The sequence below is a fragment of the Mesoplodon densirostris genome, chromosome 4 (genome assembly GCF_025265405.1).
Source record: "Mesoplodon densirostris isolate mMesDen1 chromosome 4, mMesDen1 primary haplotype, whole genome shotgun sequence".
NCBI classification, from domain to species: Eukaryota; Metazoa; Chordata; class Mammalia; order Artiodactyla; family Ziphiidae; genus Mesoplodon; species Mesoplodon densirostris.
Genome location: NC_082664.1, coordinates 111,805,680 through 111,830,228, shown reverse-complemented (window position 1 = coordinate 111,830,228; position 24,549 = coordinate 111,805,680). Strand labels below are relative to the sequence as shown.

The 24,549-nt window shown below is 47.5% G+C and overlaps 1 protein-coding gene across 1 annotated transcript in view; it reads right to left on the bottom strand.

Moving 5' to 3' along the window:
• ATP10A (ATPase phospholipid transporting 10A (putative)) overlaps positions 1-24,549 on the bottom strand; it is a 177,350-nt gene that overhangs the window by 9,243 nt on the left and 143,558 nt on the right. The window contains 6 exon segments of the mRNA XM_060096925.1: positions 2,509-2,585; positions 5,101-5,428; positions 11,168-11,352; positions 16,271-16,397; positions 16,478-16,581; positions 22,448-23,012. Of these exon segments, the coding sequence (XP_059952908.1) occupies positions 2,509-2,585; positions 5,101-5,428; positions 11,168-11,352; positions 16,271-16,397; positions 16,478-16,581; positions 22,448-23,012 (1,386 nt within the window).

The window sequence follows — 24,549 nt, the reverse complement described above, 5'->3', positions numbered from 1 at the left end:
TAAAAACTCAAAGGGTTGCTGTTAAACAGAGTTAAGGAGAGGCCCAGGGGGTCTTTGAGAAGCAGCCCCGACCCTTGAGAACTGCAGATAGACCCCTCCTTCCAGGCCCTACCTGCTTCTCCAGCCTTTGGCCACAACTTTCCACCTCCACACCCCAAACACACTGCTTGTTCCTCCGTCAAGGGAGCCTCCCCAACGCTCCCAGCTGGGTTAGAGCCTCCCGTCACATCCTCAACAGGGAAACTAGTGTTTCTCTTTCACAGCACTCACTACAATTATGACTACTGGTGTAAGTTTAAAATACTTCTCTGTCTTCCCTCTCTGGTCTTTCTGAACATCCCATGAGAGCCAGGACAGTAGATGTTGTGATCACCCTGCAGCCCTAGTTCCCAGTCAGCGCTTGGCCCATGGGGCACTCAACAAACATGGTTGACCAGAAGACTCTACAAAGACTGAGCACCTCACAGCTACAGAATCTCCTTGGTCCCCTCTGTCTCCCTGCCCTGGACACCCTTCCCACCTTGGCTGAGCTGGGGAGCTGCAATCACCCTCACTCTTCCTCAGGGACTCAGCTTGGACTCCTTGGGTCCCTGCGGCCACAGCACCCCACAAAGTGCATCTCCCAGAGAGCTCTGCACAATGTCCCTTTGCTTATCAGACTGACTAACATGCAAACAGGGCCACATTCCCTTGGGTAACCTGAGCCCTTAGAGCAGTAAGAAAAGGTGTCCAGTCTTACTGCCATCTTACATAATGTGCCCTCAAGAAAGAAGTATAGCTTTAAACAATACAGAAGCATCCAGTAACACCCCACGCAGAAGTCACGTCCACTCAAAACCAAGTCTCAATAGGAGCCCTACAGCTTGGCTGATCCCCACACCTCTTTCATGGCTCATAGACCCCTCTGGCTCCTGCCCTGAGGCCATGCAGTGGGGGCAGCTCATGCCCCTCCTCACCCACATGCTCAACCTTAGAGACACTGATACAAAGTGGATTCACTGGGTGCATTTCTCTGCATATGTGGTTTACAAACACTGCCCTGGGTAGCTTTTCACTCTAGGAAATGAATGCAAAGGAGGCAATGTTGAAAAAATCAGAAGGAATTAACTATTTTGTTCATTCATTCAACAGATGTTTTTTGAGCTTCCCCCATGTACATGGCACCATGAAGAGGCATGGATGAGTCCAAGCTGGGCTCTATTTTCAATTTCATGGAGGAAGGAAAATGTACAATAAGGTAACACAAGTCAGAGGAGTGGCAGTAGGAGAGTAAGAAGGTGCTGAGGATGGGCCCAAGATGGAGCGACCTTGCTTCTGGCTCAGGACTTTCCATCTTACTGCGATTTCAGTGTCAAGTGAGAAAATCAACAAGCCTGCACAAGCATGTCACATGAATGCTCAATAGCTAATTACTGACTGAATGCATCAATGAGATTGACCAATGACCAGTGACCAACATGCTGATTTTTAAAGGAAGACAACTGGATAGATTGTTCCTGAAAGTCTCCACCAAGTTAAAAAATACTGTGACTCAAAGTTAATCAAATGTTGGCAATTGTTGTAATGTTACATCCAAAAGAAGTACATCTTTTTTCTTTTAGATTTTTTTTTTGATGTGGACCATTTTTTTTAAAGTCTTCATTGCATTTGTTACAATATTGCTTCTGTTTTATGTTTTTGGTTTTTTTGGCCATGAGCCATGTGTGATCTTAGCTCCCTGACCAGGGATCGAACCCACACCCCCTGCATTGGAAGGCGAAATCTTAACCACTGGACCGCCAGGAAGTCCCAAGAAGTACAATTTTTTTTTTTTTTTTTGCGGTACGCGGGCCTCTCACTGTTGTGGCCTCTCCCGTTGCGGAGCACAGGCTCCAGACACGCAGGCTCAGTGGCCATGGCTCACGGGCCCAGCCGCTCCGTGGCATGTGGGATCCTCCCGGACTGGGGCACGAACCCACGTCCCCTTCATCGGCAGGCGGACTCTCAACCACTGCGCCACCAGGGAAGCCCAAGAAGTACATTTTTAATGAACTCATTTGTTCATCGTCTGGATCACATGTCAGGAACCAACACAGTGGCAAAGGAAAAATGCAGAAATAAATTTTCACATGAGCAAGGATGGCTGCACTCCATCTTTATAGTGACACCAGGATACAACAGTCCTACAGCAAAGTCCATTCTTCAAATGGTATCACTAATGTTCAGGAGCAGTAAAAAATGCCCTCGAGGGACGAACCATTGACAGCCAGAGGAAGGTGGTGACTCACCGTGCCTCACTCCATCCCACCTTTTCACAGAAATACGCTAATAGACACATTCACTGCACATGGCTTCATAAACATGAAGAGCCACCTGCCACCTGGTCTCCTACCACTGGCTTAGCAGAAGGAGAGAACCAGTTGTACTGAAGTCCAACCCTTTAGCTCTGCGGCACAGAGCCCACAAGGCCAGCACAGCTCACAGTGTGAGGACCCCTTGGTCACCCAGGACAACCCCTTTGGTCTTTACCTGCATGCCCTCCTGGCCTGAGAGTCCCACGCCCACGTCTGCCACCTGGATCATGCTGACATCATTGGCTCCATCTCCTAGAAACAGCACGGGCAGGAAGAATCATTTGAGTTGAGATACACAGAATCAAATCAGCTTGATGGATCTTCATGGGGTCCCCGTGAGCTGGGTCCTGTGAAGGGTCTTGGGGAGGAGTGAGGAAGAGGCAGTGCAGAGTCTGTCTCGGGGAAGCCAAGTTATGCAGCCAGAAAGAGCCTAGTGGGAGGCTTGCACCCACCAGCCACACCAGGAGGTATTTCCAAAAGTGGTGGCCAGCGTGTCCCTTTCCAGTTAGTACACGTTCCAAGCTACTGGCTCATACACCAATAGAGCCCTTTACGTGGCATCCAGCACAGGGAGACATATGACCACCACCTTCATTGCTGTTTCCTGAACCACTCCAGACTTTGTCACATGTCAGTCAAGCCTACTCCAATTCATACTCAGGTGAGTGGTTTTCTAAACTGAACGAAGGAGGTTAAACTCTGCCCAAACAAACTGTGGAGCTCTTTTTGCACACCAATGTCCAGCTAACTTGTTAGCTACTGTGCCCACCTTTGGGCTCTTTGAGCATGTGATAAAGGACACCGTCTACTTATTCAGTCACAGAAAATGTGTAGGAATACAGGGTATAGGTCAGAGCTCTGGACACCTTTAGGGAAAGGCAAGCAGAGACTTAAAGTCATTGTCATTCAGTGACAGTGACCGTTCTTGGAACAGGGCAGCATCACCAAGTACCTCCCAAATTTCAAATATGCAGAAAGTGTAGATACATAAAGTCGGAGTATCTCAGACCATGGCTATAGGACATCTCTCCCTTGTGATTCCTCTGTTCTTTATTGCACTGGGCCCAACATGGGTGACGAGTCAATATTTGTCAAATTGAAATTCTGTGAAGCAATAACCTCTGCAGCTTTTTCCAGAACGTCCCATTCAAAATGAGATATGTAGACAATGATGTTCTCTGGATTATTAACCGCTGGATGCCCAGGACTAGGTCACATCCATGCTTTAATTCATAGAAAGAAATGAACTAAAGTTGATTGGTCCTTACTTTCCCTTTCCCTTTCCCTTTTGAGATTCTATTTTGCTTTTTCTTTTCTTTCTAACCAGCCAAGCTTTACCTCCGTTTTCCTAAATGAATGCCACACATCAGTGATTCAGTGGCTGAGCAGGCACTGACCAGGCAGTGAAAATGTGCTTTATCATTCAGGTCTTACACCAGACCCACTGAGGGGCACTGCCCTCATGTTACACAGGAGCAAAGTTATTGGTAAGGGTGCAGACCCAGCCTGCAGACTCCTCAGTTTCTCCCTCCAACACTTGCTCAGAGAGCCCTAAAGGCCCCTCCAGGCACATGAGGGCAAAGGTGGTCCTGAGACAGCCTCCCTGAGGAGGGGCCACCCCCAGAAGAGCTGCCTGTCTTACCTCAGCCTGAACCAAGGGGCCACAGATGAAGACACACTCACTCCCCTTAGCAGATACCATGGCCCTGGGGATGTGCAGAGCCATCTCCATGACGACCATGCTAAGGCCATCCCCCACAGACTGGGCTCAACACCGGCCTCAACTATCCTGATGAGGCGTCCTGTATGACAGGGCGGCAATCCCTACGTCATCAAGGAGGGGCTGTCACAGACCTTTTGTAGAAAATACGGCAACTATTACGGATTGGTGAGGATGCTTTATTTCAGAGCCAACTCTCACCCCGGTGTGCATTCTATATGCAGGGAAAACAAACTGTTTGATATCGGGGGATCCCGGGGATCGTATCATCTCTTTTCCTGGGCTACCTGCAGTCTCTCCCATCCCTCACCAGCAGGTGGCGCTGCCAAGTCCCTGAACCTCCCTGGAGGCTGGACCTGTATCAGAGGTGGGGACACTCCCCTGGGGGAGACAAGTGAGCAAAGGTGCAGCACAGAAGAGGAGCCGAGAAGGCTCTCCAGACCAACAGTCTGCAAGGAAAAACCACCATTAGATGCACAGTCCTTAAGGAAATGATGCAAAATTGAACAACTATTCAGGCCTTAGGAGGGATTATTCAAATTAGATGCTTGTCTTGAAACAAAGTTCAGCAGACAAGAAGCGATGGGAATTCTGATCACCATGGAGTCCCTGGGTGGTGCAGCATGAAGAAGCCTTGGACTCCAGGCGGCTCACGGCCATCAGAAGCACCTGCAAAGGGCCTTCTTCCTAAGTTGGCCTGGGGTCGTGCTTAGTGTGCTGGGCTCCACTGTGGCCGAGGCTGCTGGACAGTAGTCTTCTGTCGCCCAGGAGACAGTAATAAGCTCCATCTTCTTCAACCACCATTGAATTCTGACTTCCTAATATGTAGCTGTATCTATTGCTAGTACATTTTGTGGCTTTCAAATCCAAGCTTTATATTTGGAACAGGCTGCCTGTTTCATTGTACCAGGTATGATTTTATAAATAGAAAAAAGAGCAAGGAAGCGTTTTCCCATCCTATGGCATAGCGTAGAAGGGGCAGGAAATTCAAGATGCTTTGACAGGAAGCAGCTGCAGAGGTGGGGGCTGTTCGGCCTGGATACTTGCCTATGGCCAGAGTCATGGCCTTGAGCTTGCTCCTGACCAGCTTCACCACCATGCTCTTCTGTAGGGGAGTCGAGCGACAGCAAAGGACAGACCGGCACTGCTTAGCAAGGAAGAGGAATTTGTCCTCCAGGTTTTTCTCGAGGGCATAGGCCAGACTTCTCCCATCGATCACAAGGCTGGGGCTGGGACCAGAGATGGCAGCTGCAGAGGGCGGGCAGAGTGGGGAGAAGCCCACGCTCACGCCGCCAGCGGTCTTGTCGGTGGCACTGTGGGGGCTCCTGGACTGCACATAGCATAGGCACTGGTCCAGCAGGGCTGCGCACGCCTCCTGAAATGGACACGAGAGGATGGTGCAGGTCACTCGGCCGCATCACAGACCAGGCTACCCGCACAACACATCTGAGAATCTCCAGGGACCCAGGCTGCAGGCTCTGCCCAGGAGGTGGCCCTCCTGAGCCTGGGAAGTCAGTAGAGGTGGATGACTTTCAACATGAAAGGATTTGAGTTGGTTTAGGGTTCCTAAAAGACTCTACTTGATTCCATTATACTGTGTAGAGATTAGGACAAAGCATTTTCACTTTGGGAGGCCTGGCCAGACTGGCTGAGCTGCTGGCTAGTTAGGCTATGGGAGCTTTCCAGACACTACCCCATGGTCCTCAGAGGCCCTTACTCAGCCCTTCTTGTTTCCTAGTGAGGTACCAACAAACGCTCCTGTTGTGATTAGCTCCAAAAGAAGAGTAATCAGTGTCTCCCTAAGCTCAGGAAAATGAAGTTAAAAAAAAAAAGCCTAATTACTGAGGGTTTGAATTGGCAGTGTCCTTCCAAAGCTGTATCTGAGTTCCAGAAAGAATAGGGAAATTTCCTGGGGAACCTGCAAGGTCAGGGGACAGAGGCATAGGAAGGAAAAGTGTTTCCAAGAACGAACACACTCCAGGGAACTCAAGTGGTTCCTGGTCCTCCAGGGAAGGACAGTGAGCCCACAGGTTAGTAAGCAGCTTCCTACAATGCACTGTGGGAATCCGGGTGTGTCCGACAAGCACTTAACTGAGGACCTTTTATATGGAGGAAAGTGAGTGAGACTGCAGAAAAGAAGACCAAGAAGACGCAGCTGTTGGCCTTGAGTGATGGGCAGGCAGCCGGACACACACACTCCCCCATGACCACAGCAAGTCACTGACCAGCATGTGCAAAAGGTCCCTGGATACAGGGAGGGGGAGACTTGCTTCCAGGCAGGGCTGGGAGTGGTGGTGACTGGGAAGGCCTTGCAGAGAATGCAGGACCTCATTGCAGGAATACCATGGATGCCCTGGTCCTAGCACAAGGCACTGACAAGGTAGGATGGAGCAAGCACGCCCTGCCTCCCCTACAGGTGCAGCTGTGGCACCTGGACAGATTCATAGAGCCACGTTGAGTACTCAGAGTAAACAGCAGCTGTCAGGCTGGGGAGGAAGACTGGCATTCTAAACACACTGAACCACAAGGTTTCCACTGTCACTCTGGAAGGCCCTCACGGAAGCTGGAGGTGGACACCGAGGCAGGGACAGAGAAAGCTCCAGCTCTAGAAGCCCTCTACTTCTGGCTTGAGGAGTGGAAAAGAGAACTTCCAATGCTTAGAGAAAATGGAGGAAACCCCATTTTTATTTATTCTTTCCTCTATTCTCTTGAACCCAGCCCCAGGCAATTCTGCTCTGTGGGCAGCAGTAGGAAGAACAGTGGTAGCACAGCCATCTGTTGCGGGGGACTCTGAGGGAGGTGGTCCTTCCTTCCTATCAGAGCAGCTTGGCCCCAGGACAGCAAGGCAACGGCTGCCCTCCTTTCTCTCTGTCCTGCCACCACTTGGCCCTGGAAGTCGGTGCAGAAGTACAAAGCAGATCAAGGTAACTCAAACCCCAGCTTTCATGCCAGAGGGAGTCCCAGAGAGTCAGAAAGTACTGGAAAAATTGTCAGGAGTGGGGAGCTTGGCAAAAATGTGAGACAGATTCTAACAGCTTGGCAAAGGCCAAACAAAACTGACATTGAAATCAACACCCCAAGGCTGTTCAGAGCCTGCAGCCTGCACCCAAGAGGACTGATACCTTGCCTTAAAAAAATCCACATTCTCCAAATTTAAAATGACCAGAGTGCCATTCAAAATACCCACAACATAACTCCAAATTTATCAGCATATAAAGAGCTAGGAAATTCTCAGTGCCTGTGGTAAAAGACAATCAACAGAAGCCAATGTCAAGATGACATACATACTGGAATTACCTGACAACGACTCTGAAGCAGCCATTATAAAAGTGTTCCAAGAAGTAAGAAAAAATTCTAGAAATGAATAGAAAGGAAATCTCAGCAAAAAACAGAAGATATAAAGAGGAATCAAATAAAAATTTTAGAACACCCAAAACACATTAACGAAAATGAAAGGCTCACTGGATTCCACTTATGTGTCCATCATTGGATTACATAAATAATTTACATAATTTCTCTGTGCTCAAGGAGGGGGATTATAACCCCCACACTCTCTAAGTGTGAGCTGTGCACAGTGACTTCCTTCCAGAGAGGACAGTGTGAGAATTAGTTTATGGGGCAGAAACCTGACAAAATTAACATCCACAGTGATACGTCATGTTGATAGAATGTACTCTTGATATGATGTGATGAAATGATGAAAATGGCCCTTTGTCTGTGGTCTTCTTCCCCAAAACTCATAACTTTAATCATGAGAAAGATATCAGAGAAATTCCCATATAAAGATATTCTATGAAACACCTGAATGCATCTATCCTCAAAACTGTCAAGGTCATCAAAAATGAAGAAAGTTTGAGAAACTGTTATAGCCAGTAAGGGCCTAAGGAGACATGACGACTAAATGTAATGTGGATCCTGGGGACTACCCTGGTGGTGGTCCAGTGGTTAAGAATCCTCCTTCCAATGCAGGGGACGTGGGTTCAATCCCTGGTCAGAGAACTAACATCCCACATGCTGCGGGGCAACTAAGCCCGTGCACCACAACTACTGAGCCCGTGCGCTCTAGAGCCCACGCGCCACAACTAGAGAGCCTGTGTGCCGCAACTACTGAGCCCGCACACTCTGGAGCCCGAGCACCACAACCAGAGAGAAGCCTGTGTGCTGCAATGAAGAGCCCGTGTGCCGCAACGAAAGATTCCACATGCCACAACGAAGATCTCATGTGCTGCAACTAAGACCCAACGCAGCCAAATAAATAAATTAATTTAAAGAAAATGTAATGTGGGTCCTCAATGAGATTCTGGAAAACAAAAAGGACATTAGGTAAAAATTAAGGCAATCTGAATATAGCACAGATTTTAGTAAGTAACTGTATATCAATACCATATTAAAAATTGTAAAGATGTTAATAATAGGCAAAATTATGTATAGGTGAAACAGTACTATCTTCACAATTTTTTTGTAAATCTAAAACCATTCTATATAAAAAGTTTATTTTTAAAAAAACCACTAAATGGGCTCAATAGCAGAATGGAGATAACAGAAGAAAAAGTCAGTGACCTAAAAGACAGATCAAGAGAAATTATCCAATTTGAATGAGAGAAAAAAAAATTGAAAACTGAAGAGCACCTGCGGGACCCTTGAGAAGATAACAAAAGACCCAATAGTCATAAGTCTTACAGAAGAAGAGGAGAAAGTGCAGTGCAGAAAAAGTATTTGATGAAATAATGGCTGAAAACTTTCCAAATCTGGTGAAAGACATAACCCCACAGATTAAAGAATTTTAGCAAGTCCCAGATTATAAATCAAAAGAAATCCATGCCCAAACACATCGTAATGAAACTACTTAAAATTATAGACAAAGAAAAACATTGGAAAGCAGCCAGATATAAATGATTCATTAGCTATGGGGTAACAATGATTCAAATGACTGTTGATTTCTCACTAGGTACCACAGTAAAATAAAGACATTCTCTGATGAAGAAAAGCAAGAGCATTTGCCACCAGTGGACCTACTCTAAAAAATAGATAAAGGAAGTTCTTCCTAGAGAAGGGAAATTGTGCCACAAGGAAACCTGAAACAACAGAAATGGAAGAAGAGCAACAGAAATTGTAAATATAATTTAATTTATGTAAATATAATTTATTTTAACTAAATATAATGGACCATTCTTTTCCTCTTGATTTCTTTAAAATATGCTTTTAGATTGAAAGCAAAAAATATAATATCTGATGAGGATTTCAATTTATGCAGTTGTAATATATGACACCTTCAACGTTAGGGGGAAGAGTAAAGGGCACGTGGAGTGGTAAGATTTCTTCATCCCACTGATTCTAAGTAGACTGTGACAACTTAAGTATGCATAGTGTAATCTTAGAAAATACACTAAAAAAGCTAAGTGATGTCGAAACATAAGAGACAAATTAAAATGAAATACTAAAAAATGTTCAAATAACCCAAAAGAAGGTAGAAAAAGGAATGGAAGAACAAAAAACAGAGAATAATAAGAAAACAAAAGATAAAATAGTAGACTTGAATACAAACATATTGATAATTATCATAAATGTAAATGACCTAAGCATACCAATTAAAAGGGACTGTCTGAATATATGAAAACATGACCTATCTACCAAAAAACCATAAACAAACAAAAAACCTCACCTCATTTCAAATGTAATGCTACAGGTAGATTAAAAACTAAAGGATCAAACAAGGTTATGCCATGCAAACAGAAATCAAAATAGCTGGAGTAGCTATCTGGGGCCAGAGTAAATTATTTCAGCCTTTTCATATCATTCAGTCTCTGTGGCAACTACTCAAAACTGCCATTATAGCATGAAAACAGCCAAAGATTGTATATAAAAACATGGGGAAGGCTGTGTTCAAACTCTACAGAAGCAGGTGGTAGGTTGGATTTGACCTGTACGCCACAGTTTGCTGACCCCTATTATAGAAAAATTGAACCATACCATCTCTCAACTGGATCTAATTGATATACCAGCCAACAACATGGCAGAACACACATTCTTTTCATATGCATGTGAACATTCACCAAGACAGACCATACCCTGGGTCATTAAAAAAATTAATATGGAAGAATTAAAATCATAAAAAGCATATTCTATGACAATAATGGATAGAAATCAATAGGTTTCAAATAGAAATCAGTAACAGAAAGAAAATAGGAACACTCCAAACACTTGGAAATTAAACAAAACACTGCCTATTTTAAGACATTTAAAAACCCACAGGACAGCATGGTATTGGTGAAGGGACAGACACACAGATCAATGGAACAGAATAGAAAGTCTAGAAATAGACCCACACAAATAGGACCAATTGATTTTCAACAAAGGTGTAAAGACAATTTAGTGGAAGAAAGACTGTCCACAAACGGTGCCTGAATAATGCAGAAAAATGCAGTTTGATGTAAACCTCACACCTTAGACAAAATTCTACACAAAAAAGATTGTGTTTAAAGCTGAGATGCTAAACTATAAAAGTTTTAGAAGAAAATAAAGGAGAAATCCTTGTGATTAGGCACATCTTAAGTGTGACACCTACAGCATGATCCATAAAAGTTAGACTTTGTCATCTGCTGGAGGAGATGTTCCAAGGGAGAGTCAGTCACTTGAGGAATCAGAGCCCCGGCCAGGGCCTATGGGAAGAGATCCACCCTCCACACTTGGGGATTTCGGTCAATAGATGTGACAAATGAAAACCCACATGCCACTGGGGCATCCGTGAGACAACACATGCCATCCTGAGGACACCAACGCAGAATGGACCACTGCCCTGGCTCCATGTGACCTCACGAAAAACACTCTCTGATACTGCTGGCTGGAAAGTATCTCAGGAAAAAGCGGGTTGAACTTTGCATTATAAAGCCCAGATGTGCGTTCCTAAGAAATCCCAGCAAATCCCACATCTTCCAAGACTATGACAAGCACGTTCCGAGTGCCAGAAACACAACACAGGTGCAAACAGAGCAGAGGGCAAAGGCCCGCCTCACAGCGGCTGCCAGAAATGGAAGGTGTTCTTTCCTGCTCTGCTCTGGGGCTGGTGGGGTGTGAGGCTGCCCAGGCAGAGCGGGTCTCCCCAACATCCACCCACCTGGGATTCGGCATTCAGGGTGATGACTTCCTCGTCGTGGTCCAGCAGTTTGCAGGCGTAAGCGATGTTAATGGCTGTTTCCTGTTTGTCACCAGTGAGAACCCAAATCTGCAGGCCTGCTTGACGCAATTTAGCAATGGTTTCAGGGACTCCGTCCTGCAGGCGGTCTTCAATCCCAGTGGCACCTGGTCAAAGGTACAACAGTGTGGGTAAGCCCCCTGCTCATGGGCCCCGACCCTGACCGGCATGAATGCCTCACTCCAACACAGCAGAGGTGCTGGCCCCACCCTGCAGACTGGGTCCTGCTGTGGTCCATCTTATCTGGAAGCACTCGGGTGATTCCTCATTCAGGACATGGGGGCACCTTCACTAGCTGTCAATTCCACACGGTAGGAATACCTGGGAGGCACTGAACATAATTCTCTGGACGTACAACAGAGCACCTCCAATGCTTTCTAACATGCAGACAACTTTTAACTTTACAGATAGCTTGGAAACGAAGCTTGTGGGGAGATGGTGGGAGTGACCATATTCTGAGGGATGCAAAGTTTTAAAACTTATGCATCCTAGGGCTTCCCTGGTGGTACAGTGGTTGAGAGTCTGCCTGCCAATGCAGGGGACATGGGTTCGTGCCCCGGTCCAGGAAGATCCCACATGCCGCGGAGCGGCTGGGCCCGTGAGCCATGGCCGCTGAGCCTGCACGTCGGGAGCCTGTGCTCCGCAACGGGAGAGGCCCGTGTACCACAAAAAACAAACAAACAAACAAACAAAAACTTATCCATCCCACAGAAAGCTTCTGGTGAATGACACCCACAGTGCTTGCTCTCAGCAATGCTTACCACTAGCTGTCGAAACAGACCACAAAGGCCCACTATTTCTTGAAAGCAACATTATCCTGAATGTTTTTTCCACAAAAATAATGATTAAGGGGCAGATTTTCCCATGCAGGTCTCAGTATATTGGGAAAAATATACTACCCAATGCAGAAAAGTGTCCTCTAGGCCAGCCTGTTTTCCCCTCCATTTCCAACTTGGTGAGATGGTCTCACTTTCCTTCTAGAAGTGCAGCATTGCCTGAGGCCTCCTTGTCAGCCTTGCCTTTCTCTTTTATGCACGCTGCTCCCTGTGCTGGGATGCTGTCATAGACTGAATGTTTGTGTCCCCCCTAAAAATTCATAGGTTGATGCCCTAATCCCCAACGTAATGGCATTAGGAGGTGGGGCCTTTGGGAGGTGATTAGGTCATGAGAGTGGAGCCCTCACGAATGGGATTTGTGTCCTCACAGCAAAAGACACAAGGGAGACGACTTCTATCCACTGTGCGAGGATGCAGAAGGAAGGCAGCCGTCTGCAAACCAGGAAGACAGCCCTTATCAGGAACCAAACTGGCCAGCACTTTGACCTGAGACTTCCAGCTTCCAGAACTGTTGAGAAATAAATGTCTGCTGTTTAAGCCACGTTGTCTATGGAAGTTTTGTTCAAGTAGCCTGAAATGACTAAGATAGACGCCATTTCCTTTTCTCTGCCTTGAATGGGTAAGATGGCAGGTGCGGGGAGGAAGGAGTCAAGGTAGAACACACGTACAAAAAGTGCACATTTCTTAAGTATACGCTTTGATACACTTTCACAAATCACACAGCTGTGTTGTCAGCCCTGAGCTCAGGGAACAGTGTCACTAACTCCCCAGAAGCCCCCCTCAGGGGCAAGTGGTTGTCTTCTCTCTTCCATCTCATGCAGCCTGTGTGGGGTGTTGGACCTGGGCCTACCCCACACTTGATGAATGTACCAGAAGGCTAAGTGGTAACTTGGGAAGGACCCAGAAAGGAGGAGGGGACATTGCACCCAAGATTTCCTCTGCTCTGAACCATTAAGTCCTCCCAGGAAGGAGCAGGCAGGGGTGTGGGGTTCAAGGTCTGCTTAGGAATGGAACCACTTTATGCTGCTTGCTCATGGTGAGCATGACCCTGACCACCCTCCTGGCCCCTCTCCCCTTCCCCAGCTCTGTGGCTCTAGCATTAGAATCGAGTGTGCATCTCTGGCTCCTTATCTTCACCATCCAACAGAGTCAACATCTCTCAGTGCATCCTAAGTGTCACTTCTGCTAGAATATATTCCCTGATGTGGGGGAAAGAGGAAGGGATGATCTTGCCACCTCTGCATGTTCATAGTGTCTTATTCATACTTAATAATGATTGTGGAATAATCATAACCATGGCTAACCTTGATGGATTCCTATATGCCAGAGAAAGTTTTCACAGCTTCCCTAAGATGTGAGAACTACAATGATCCCCACAACACAGGTGTGGAAAGCAGGGTAGGGAAGTGAGTTAGCCAGGGAAGGGCCAGCATTCCCCTTACGGTATGTCTCTGATCCAAACCTCTGAGCCGCATGTCTGCTCTAGGATAGCACTTCCTATAATGCAGTGCTTTGTGTACAACTCAACCACTTCACTAGATGGGGATTTTCTGCAGAAAGGCCTTCTATCTCCCATCCTTGTACTCTGGCCACTCAGCCAGGGCTCCTTGGCAAGTGTCCACCAAGAAAGAAAGCAAGGAAGACCTCGCGGATAAATTCCCATCCAGAAGAAGTCTGCCTCTTTTCAGGGAAAATCTAACACCTTGAAAACATACCCTCTTTATTTCAGGAGCTTATTGGCCAAAGTAATGGGCTCCTAATTGAGTCACTTGACTGCCCCTCACCTATATAACACACATGTTTGAATCAAACACAGGACATTAATGAACTTAGAAATATAGTTATGGAAAGCATGTCTGTCTCAGCGTGAACTATGGCTGAGAATAAAGAGGCAATCTGAGGAACAGTCCTTTTAAAATGATCTGGAAGCCTAGTATCTCCTTTCAGCTCTCCAAGGTAGCTTGTTTGTAATATAATTTATGTGACTTTGAATAAATGTCACCTTCTTTACAACCTGATCCTTGGGAGAACCTGGCATCTTGAGTATCATAACCAGGGTAGTTAGTGGAGTTCAAGCTAGTGCCACCTTACATCACTGCACTCAGATGTCAGGTAGCTTTCAATGGAGGGGAAAAATCTCACCAACTGGAAAGTTTCAGATGACATTTGGAGAAACCAGCAAGAACGCTGGGGAGAGTGAGCAGAATGTTGTCTTTTGAATTTAGGTTCTTGGCCAGAACATTATGGAAAAGAAAATTTCAAGAACACAGTGGGAAGGACAATCCTTGCCCTGTGGCTCTCTGATGTTACTTAATGTAAGAACCTAAATGAAAAGGTTTAAAAGGGGGTATTTGGTATGGGATATTAAACATATAAAAGCTGACTTCACATTTCTCAACTACAAATCAGAGGAGCTGGAGCACGGTGCCCATGGATGAAGCAGTGGTGAGCACTGAGGTGGGGGTTCTCCCGCTCTCCAGCTTGGCTTCATCATTTGAACCATAAACATTCCAGGTTGTAGGGGATGGTACATGTTTAAGAACTGGCTTGCAGGAGGAAGGCTGATTAGTGCGTCTGCCATTTCTGTGGTCCCAATCAGCAGAGAGTCTGTGCAGAAGATGCCAGCCGGGCCACACAGGTATGGAAGCAGTAACACGAGCTTCATCACCTTCACCGTGCAGCTACGTGGGGCTGGACCCAGTGCCTGCACCTTGCTCAGTGCTTTGCTGCATCCCCTCTGCTCACCCTCACAGAACTATTACCTCCACTTGGCAGATAAGGAAACTGGGATGCAAGTGCCCAGGCTCACAAGGCCAGTAAGCGGCGGAGTCAGGACTGGACAACTGAGCCAGGGCTCCAAGACTCTGAAAGAAGGAAAGAAAGGAGTACCTGCAAAGACAGGCAGAGGAGGGACAGCTCAGGGACTCATAGCTGTGTTCTCAAACAGTTAAGGTCTCATCCTGTGAAAAAGGGAAGAGATTTTATCTGCATTGCTCTAGAGGGTAGGACCAGTGCCCCCTGGAAGAAGGTACCGGGAGGCGGATTTCACTCCATTCAAGACTTTAGAGCTTGGTGGGAGGAGAGCTGTCCCAGGGGAGAACACCCTGCAGAGAGGGGGGCCATGATAATCAGCGGAACCCCTCCCATCCCACGGGTCTATCAACAGTGTCTTTGGGAGAAGCACGTTCCAGATGTGAACAGTCCTAGTTCAGGAAATCAAAACCTGGCAATCTAGAGGAGGCACAGACATTTTCCAAGTGTTTCATTTAATTCACCTCCTGAGTACCGCTCAGGATGCCTCTGGGCCTCTGGATCTTCGGGCTTTTTTGAATAGTGCATGGCCTCGTATAGGACACCGTAGGCGAAATAGAATATTGCATAAAGTATGTATATGTAGTGCTCTTAAATATCTGAATAGCTAGCTATTCTATTAGATATAAGTATGTAGATACAGAGATATACCAACGCCTCTGCCTAGGAAGGGCGCCAAATGAATTACGGCCTTTCTTGTTGAAAGATGAACCCCCATATCTTCATGCCCCAAGAGTATCATTATCTGACCACCGGCACCATGAGATGGGGAGTGTGTATACACAGCACTGCCACAACCAGCTCCTGGTGAGAGCACAGAGAGCATGTACACAAAGATCCAGCTAATTTAATACATACATTAATAAAATATTTTAAATAATAAATAAATACTTTTAAAAATACTAACATGAACTCAGTAGCAAATACGGGCATAATTTGGTAAAAATGAGCCCCCTTTTTTTTCACCCAAATCAAATCTGTGAAATATTTACTAGATGTAAAGTGCAGCCCTGTCAAGTCCAACGGTTTCTGTTTGTTTCCTGGGACTGGGGGATCCTTTAACACATCAGTTGTTAAGAAGCCTTGCTCCTCATCTCTATTTTTGGTGGGAAAGCAGGGTTTCAGGGGAAGCAAGTCGGGCACTGTCGTGGTGCCTGGCAGGGTGGCACATAGAATGCCCCAGAAACGAGCCACGGGGAGAACGTTCAATCGAGCACAGCCTTGCCTGGGGGCCGCGCTAGCGTCAGGCCAGAGGGGTCCTTAATCAAACCTAGCGTGTGCAGAGCTGCCACTGACTAGAGCCAGGGCACCTCTCCATCCAGGATGCTGCAAACTCCACCCGGCTCCGCAGCACCCGCCCGCTGGAGAGCGTAATTACCCAACAGATGCAGATTCCTCTCCAGGCGAATGGCAGACTGAAACAGGAGCTCCTCGCGGTTGTCCAGGGCGGATTCCGCTTCCAAGTGGCTCTGCAGCCAACAGGCATACTCTTCCTTACTCAGAACCTGGGTGAGAACCGCTGATGAGCGCCCAGGCCGAGCCCCGTGGCCGGCCCCGCCCCTTCCGCGAAGCCACGCCTACTCACCCTCTTGGCGATGCACAAGGTGCGCAGGCCCTCCACCGCGTACAGGTTGAGGTAGTTCTGAGTCTTGCTCCGGATCTTCTTTTGATGCCTTCCTCTGGCGTCATCTAAGTTGGAGTAAGAGCAGAAACAAGGATGAGTGAGAACAACAGAGCCCAGTGAAATGGCCTGGACTCCCAGGACACCTGGCCCATTGAAATGAGTCTGCATATATGCAGTTTCTGCAGCTGAGAGCTCAGCGCCATCAGAGGTTCTAGCTGGGTACTCTTCTCACCCAGGGAGAGAAAACAGCCACATTTTCAGGTCTCTAAAGTAATCACACTCAGAGAGCCAGAAAGTAGGATGATGGCTGCCAGGGGCTGGGGGGAGGGGAGAAAGGCGTTGTACAGAGCTTCAGTTTTGCAAGATGAAAATTTCTGGAGATCTGCTTCACACCAATGTGAATATACTCAACACTACTGAACTGTACACTTAAAACTGGTTAAGATGGTAAATTTATATTGATTTTTTTTAAACACACACACACGCGTGCATGCACACACGCACACACACACAAAACAACTAAGAAATTAGCTATCAGCTAGTAAGATTTTTCCAAACATCCACCCTTTTCTGTTTTCTGTAGACCCAGATGTGGAACAGACTTGCTGTTTATTACCAGACTGCAGAAGTGCTGACTCTGAGCCTCACCACTGTGGAATCCATGGCAAAGTGACACACACCTTCTTAACTCCACCGTGTTCTTGGGTCAATAATTGTTAGTGAGAAGGCAGAAGGCACTTTAGTTTTCGTGTGATAAAAGTATGTTAGGAGTGAATGTGTTTCAGATCCAGTGAGGACGACGTGGCCCTCCCCATTCTGCCTCACGGTAGCTGCCTGCAATTGGAATGCTAGCAGGAATTTTGTTGCAATTCATTAAGCAGGAATGTCACAGGTGCCCTGTCACATCACTGTGATTTACTCCAACAGCCTCCAGAAAGGGCGCCCAGAAAACATCTGCACCAGTAGATTTAACCCCCCTCTTGCTTCGTTACTTGTCAATAGTATACATGTTCAATATAAAACTTAAAGCAAAAGTTAGATGTTATCTTAAAAAGAATCTCATAATATTTTTGACTATTTCTAATATCCCTTGTTGAAATGAGAATCTCACATAAACAAAACCTCATTAAGAGTGATCTGGCATCTTTTTGTCCAGGAGGTGGGTGTAAATGGAGGCACACAAACTTCCCGTTTAGGAAAAGTCATACTTAATAGAAAGTGCAGTTTCTATCCTCCTACACCAGTAATGTTGCCAGACAGAATATAAGATGCCCAAATATCCAGAGAAAACTATAATTCGAAAAGATACATGCACCCCAGTGTTCACTGTAGCACCATTCACAATAGCCAAGATATGGAAGCAACCTAAGTGTCCATCGACAGAGGAATGGATGAAGAAGCTGTGGTACATATGTACACAATGGAATACTATTCAGCCATAAAAAAGAAATAATGCCATTTGCAGCAACATGAACGGACCTAGAGATTATCGTACTATGTGAAAAAGTTGGACAGAGAAAGACAAATACCATATGGTATCACATATATGGAAACTAAAATATGGCACAAGTGAACTTATCCATGAAACAGAAAGAGACTCACAGAGAGAGAACAGATTTGTGGTTGCCAAGGAGGTGAGGGGTAGAGGAGGTATGGATTGGGTGTTTTGGGACTAGCAGATGCAAAGATATATAGAATGGATAAATAACAAGGTCCTACTGTATAGCACAGGGAACTATAACAAGCACTTTACTGTGCATCAGAAATTAACACAACATTGTAAATCAACTATACATCAATAAAATAAATTTTTAAAAAAAGAATAAAGGTGAGAAATAATTTACACCTTCCAAAAAAAAAAAGAAGATAAGATGCCCTAATAGCACACAGGACATACTTTTACTAAAAACATTATTTGTCGTTTATCTGAGATTAAATTTTAACTAGACATTCAATATATTTTCTTTGCTAAATCTGGCAACCCTACTTTCCAGTGGTGAGGCCCCTGGTCTGGGGAAGGCTGTCTACTAACCAGGTCAGCTCCTTGACACACGAAACACTCTTAATCTTCTAGATCTGTGCTCTTCATGGAGAAGACAGTGCCCCCAACAGACCGAAGATTGGTCCCTCAGAGGCAAAAAATCTTATTGTGCCTAAAGCACAGATACATGTACAGCACATAAACAAATATACAGCTTATCTGTGGCATTGAAATGTCATGGAAGGGCCATTAGAAAAAAAATATCTGAAAAGACTCCTTAAGGGGGCAATAATGAAAAAAAGAGAGGGAGAGTTGGGAAACACTGCCCTAGATTATTGTGCTTCAGGAATTTAAATTTCCTGAAAAGATGACACTGAAAGTCATCTTAATTTTGACTACCATTTACTCCTGGTATTGTGATAACATTATTCCAGATTCTGACTGTTCTTTGAGCAAAGACATGTCTAGCTGAGGAACTCTGGAATTAACACTAATAAAGTACTTGAGTTGTCCAGAGGGGGAGGGGAAGGTTGCATTCCAGGGCAGGAGCAGGGTGCAGGGGCTGTGATGCTGCCCTTAACCACACTGGTCCAAACAAAACTAATGAGAGAAGGCAGTGTGGGCCACTGGGGACCCAGGGTGCCCTGGACAAGGGTGTGGTCACAGAACACACTGACGTGTTTCTGTGTGGGACGGAGCCCACCCAGCCCAGCAGGGAGAGAAGCCGTGACCGCCACATCTTGCCCATCCCTCCCCCTCTATCCTTGCCCTTGGAGGAGGGTGGAGCCATCACAACTTTTGTGTCTTAAAGACCACACAGGGACTTCCCTTGTGGCGCAGTGGTTGAGAATCCACATGCCAGTGCAGGGGACACAGGTTCGAGCCCTGGCCTGGGAGAATCCCACATGCCACGGAGCAACTAAGCCCGTGCACCACAACTACTGAGCCTGCACTCTGGAGCCCACGAGCCACAACTACTGAGCCCATGTGCCACAACTACTGAAGGTTGTGTGCCTGGAGTCCGTGCTCCACAATGGGAGAAGCCACCGCAATGAGAGGCCTGCACACCACAACGAAGAGTAGACCCTGCTCACCACAACTAGGGAAAGCCCGCGTGCAGCAACGAAGACCCAATGAAGGAAGGAAGGAAGGAAGGAAGGAAGGAAGGGAATCCACACAGAGTGGCACTGGACTGAACCTCAGGCAAGTGAATCTTAAGGAAAAGAAACCAGAGAGAAGGGAAAGGGACCCAGCTTATGCTTTATTCCTATAACACACCAAGCACTGCTAGGAGCTTGGACAGGGGCTTCTTGTGAGGTCAGAAGCCTGACTTCCTTTGTACAGATGGGAAACTGAGGCACAGGAGGAGTGACTTATCCAGGGTGACCCCAGCCCATAAATGTAGACTCGGGATTTGAACCGAGGTCTGTAAGGTAATGGGTGGGGTAGAGTCCCTGCTTTCTACTTGATCCCATACAACCTAGTGGCAGGGCAGGGAAGACACAGCCACATCCTAAAACTACAACACATTCCCCATCCACCATCAGCTTAGCCTTCTCGTGCCCTTTTTTGGCAAAAGTGTTGTGAACTCTTTGAAGAAAGATGTTGGACACTCATGTGCCCCCCTCACTTTATTGCCTGCGCACAGGTAGAGCAGCTTGGCCATCTGCAAGCCTGCTCTTCTCCGTACCCTGCCCACCCCACCTCCAAAGTGAAAGTTGAATGATTCATGTACAATGTCAGGGTGTCACTGGTGGATAACTTCAAGATTACCCCAGAGCCATCCCCTTTCTTGGGAAACCACTGGGGGCTCTGAACATCCTGAATCTTAAATTGCCTGGTGTCTACGTGTAGCTCTGACCGATTCAAACTTATTTGAAGTGCACACTGCTTGGAAATTCCCAGAGCAAGGCGGAGATCTACACAAACTGCTTATTTTTATTTATTTATTTATTTATGGCTGTGTTGGGTCTTCGTTTCTGTGCGAGGGCTTTCTCTAGTTGTGGCAAGTGGGGAACACTCTTCATCGCGGTGCGCGGGCCTCTCACTGTCGCGGCCTGTCTTGCTGCGGAGCACAGGTTCCAGACGTGCAGGCTCAGTAGCCGTGGCTCACGGGCCCAGTTGCTCTGTGGCATGTGGGATCTTCCCGGACCAGGGCTCAAACCCGTGTCCCCTGAATTGGCAGGCAGACTCTCAACCACTGCGCCACCAGGGAAGCCCCCAAACTGCTTATTTTTAAGGTGCCCCCTTCAATGTCACGGTTTGGGCAATGTTGTGCTTTGAACCTGTCTGCTCCATGGCTTTGTTCTTTCTCACCTGTAGTTAATTCCTCCCAGGACCAGGTGGAGGGGTCTGGGAAGCTCCCCAGCTTGCACAAGGGCTTCCTTCACCCCTTGACCTTGAAGCTGACTCTGAGTGATAGAAGTTTTGTTTGTTTGTGCTTTGTCTAGAAATTTGAGGCTTTCTACTCATTTTTAAAAGTGCACTGCCAGCCAAGTACAAGCGTGGCCACTGCTGCAGCCTTCTCGGTTGCTCTTGTGTCCCTTGCACAGCTCAGCAGGCTCCCTGCCCTCTCTCTGGGGTGGGAGTAAGCCTCTCCTGCCACCCTTGCTTGCTAGAGCTGGTCCAGTCTTTTCACCTTATCCATGACCCACTGTATGTAGTAAAGTCTGAAACACAGCAGTCCATTAAACTATCTTTAGTACAAGGCTGTGGAATAGGACAAAGGTGATATTTTTGCAGTAGAATAAAATCTGCTCAGATAATTGCCATACCAATCTGTTTTTCTTTTGCGTGGATGCAAAATCGAATTTCAGAATGAAGGAGGCTCTTGGAATGCAAAATCAGCCTGTAAATTGGATTCTACGTCCACCCTAGAACCAACACACGGGTGGGAAGGAAAACCCTGCCCTGGAGTAGGTCACCCTCAAGAAAGGCCATGCAAACTGCTTTCAAAGACGCATTTGCAATTCACTCAGCTGCCTTTGGGAGGCGATAGCTCTGTGACAGGAAAACAGATTCGTCTGCAGAGATCCACCAGTGCACTTTCCCTTAACTGGAGCTGGAGTCCTGTTCTGAGGCACTGAGATCATGGCGAGAGGACTGTGGGAAGCAAAGTGGTAACCCCTAGCTCCGTTCCAGAGCCCCAGAAGAGCATATCCAGCGTAAGGGTTTCCCACAGGTGGTACCCAGAGCTGTTTCCATGATATAGGAGAGAAGGAGGCTGTGGGGGTCAGGCAGTGGTCCCTCTCCCATCTGCCATCTGCCATCCACCCCACTTCTCCCCACTGAAGGTCAGATGTGACCTCTTTTTGTCCTCTGGGCACAGAGGGGAGGGTGACTAGGTTTACTAGTAGGGACCCAGGCCCTCCCCCTTCCAAGTCCCAGAAGCATTTGTATCTGGAAAGAGGTACAAGCCCTTCTGCTAAACAAAGTTTCACCCTCTACACCAGTGGTATATGAACCCCTCTTTTTCAACCCGAAAGTTACATGGAAGTCAAGTGCAAAAGAGACCAAGACGGAGGTTCTTGGCTGTAAGATGGCCAGAGGCCAGCAGCCCCCACTACCTGGGCCCTGAGAACACTCCACAAATGGGCTAAAAACCATGGCTTGGGCCTCACAGGTGCCCAAGGTCCAAACAATCATAGGGCAGAAAGGAACCTTCCGGGACTTCTAATCTAAAAGCTCTTAATCTGCATTGCCCAGATTTAAACCTGATGCTAGGCCTCACCCCCATTAATCCCCAAACCCATTCTTCTGAGGTGGGTTCAGGCACTGAAGCCCTCCATCCACTGGGCCCTCCCCCCAATTCTAGTCCAAACCCTTCAGAGGAGGAAAAGGCCACCCAGAGAGGCAAAGCTCCGCGAGGCAAAGCTCCGCTGGAGGGAGGGGCTGGTTTCTCAGGACTGCTCCCTGCAGCGGGGAGCTGCTAGCGGAGGGGAGCAGGGTACCTGTGGAGCAGGGAAGCAGGAGGTCCATGACCACCGAGTCGGCCCCCTTGGTGTAGACGTTGATCTCGTCCGTGAGTGGGTGCCGGATCACCACCGACATCCTCTTGCGGATGGAGTCGAAGCCCAGCGTGTGCAGGAGCTCGAAGGTGAGCCTGCCCAGGTGGGGCAGCTCTACCGACACCTGGTCGTGCAGTCGGTCCACGAGCGCGCAGCTGTAGGCGCGGGCGGCGTAGACAAGAGCTGCCTCGTCGGGGCTCTCGGCCTCGTAGCGCAGCTCCCGCTCGGGCTCAGGCTCCTGCGCTGAGCACTCAGGTGCCCAGCCGTCCGCCCCGCTGCTGTAGCCATTGCTGGCGAGGCCCGGGGCTGGTGGGCCCAGCCTCTCCTCCAGCCGGAACAGCGTGCCGTCGTTGGCCAGCGTGGACAAGAGGCTGGACTTGTGCGCCGACTTGTTGGTGGCCACGCTCCCAGTGCTGCTGCAGCCCAAGGCCAGGCGGCTGGGCGTGAACCTCCGGAGGAAATCTTCTATCGTCTTCACTGGGGACTTCAGCTCGAAGCGCACCCTCACCTGCCAGGGAAGTAGTCGGAAGACAGGTTAGGTGTCTCCCAAGAGGCCTCACCCTGACTCCCTTAGGGCCGCCCTCCACTTCCCCAGGGGGGCCTGAATACGGATTTCCCATTTCCCACTGAAAACTGCAACCAGAGTCAGCATTTCTTCCTTGAGACTATCCCTTGGCCTCTTCCTCTTCACCTCAACACAGGTTCTGTCATATTCACTCTTTCAGGATGTGACTGTAGGGTAGCAACGACCAAGGCCCGGGATGGACTCGGGGTATTGGGTGGCCTGTGGTTCCCAAGGCTTTGGGACTGTCCCCTCACTGCAGTGGCCCGTGGCTTTACAGAAACTTCCCAGGAGTGGGCCTGCCACTGCCTGGCATGAACCCTGGCTTTTTTTTTTTTTTTCAATTAAAAAAACCATTTAACAAAAGACCAATTTATACATTCCTTTGAATTATGTCCATAAAAAACTTAAATTTACACAAAATTTCCCAAACCCAAAGAATCTTTCTAAACAAATGAAATACATAGGCAAATTCAGGCTCCAAATCCTTAAACAAATGTTTAAAAAAATCACAATAAATTGTATATTTTCTAACGAGGACTGAAAACAACAAAACGACATGTATACAATTGTTAAAGTTTCAGAAAGCTCAATATGGAGCAACACAGCAACACTTTATTTAAATGAGTGCTGTATGCTAATGCTGATACAATATACCTATTTTAATTTTCTGCTAGATAATGGATTTAGAGCAAATGTTGAAACAATCAAACCACTGAATTACAGTTACCCCTTAATTTTTGCAATTTTGCCCATGGGTCTGAAGTTGTGAATTATAGTAAGAGCCTCCAGAAAAGTCAGGCATTTGGTAAAACAAGGCACATAGGACCAATTTTGATAAAGGTGCTTTTTTCTTTGGTCTTCTACTGACTTTAAATATTGCTACATATCCAAGTGGGAGATTCGGGCAGCCATGCCAGAGCTCCTGCTAGCTCCAAACGCCCTTAAAGGTGGCACCCACCCATACGTGGGCACAGAAATGCATCCAGAGACACGTTCATGTGCAGTCTGAGGATTCTGCTCCCTACATGGAACTCACTCCATGTGTGACCATGGGCACACACCTCAGTCATGTCGGGGTCTCTCTCACTTATTCAGTAATTGCAACAATGCCTAGGTCAGTCAGGTAGGGTCTAACCTAGAAACCAGATGCCTCTTCAGGGAAGTATTACAGAGGGACTGAACAGGGTGGAGGAAGAACCCAGAGGCCAGACGAGGGATGCCAAGGAAGCAAAAGCCTGTGCAAAAGGAAGCAGCCTCCATCCAGGGCTGATGGCACAAGCCTGTAGTCTCTGAGTGGCAGAGCCCGTCCACCTGGGATCCGCCAGGCCCACTGGGGCCTCCAAAGGCCGGTGGGGTATGAGCAAGAGCACAGGGGGGTCACACTACTGCCAGATATGCTGCTGCTGCAGAGAGGGCAGGGGCCCCTTGTTCACCCTCCATCACACCAATGGCTTCACCAGCAGAACCTGCCAGAAGGGCC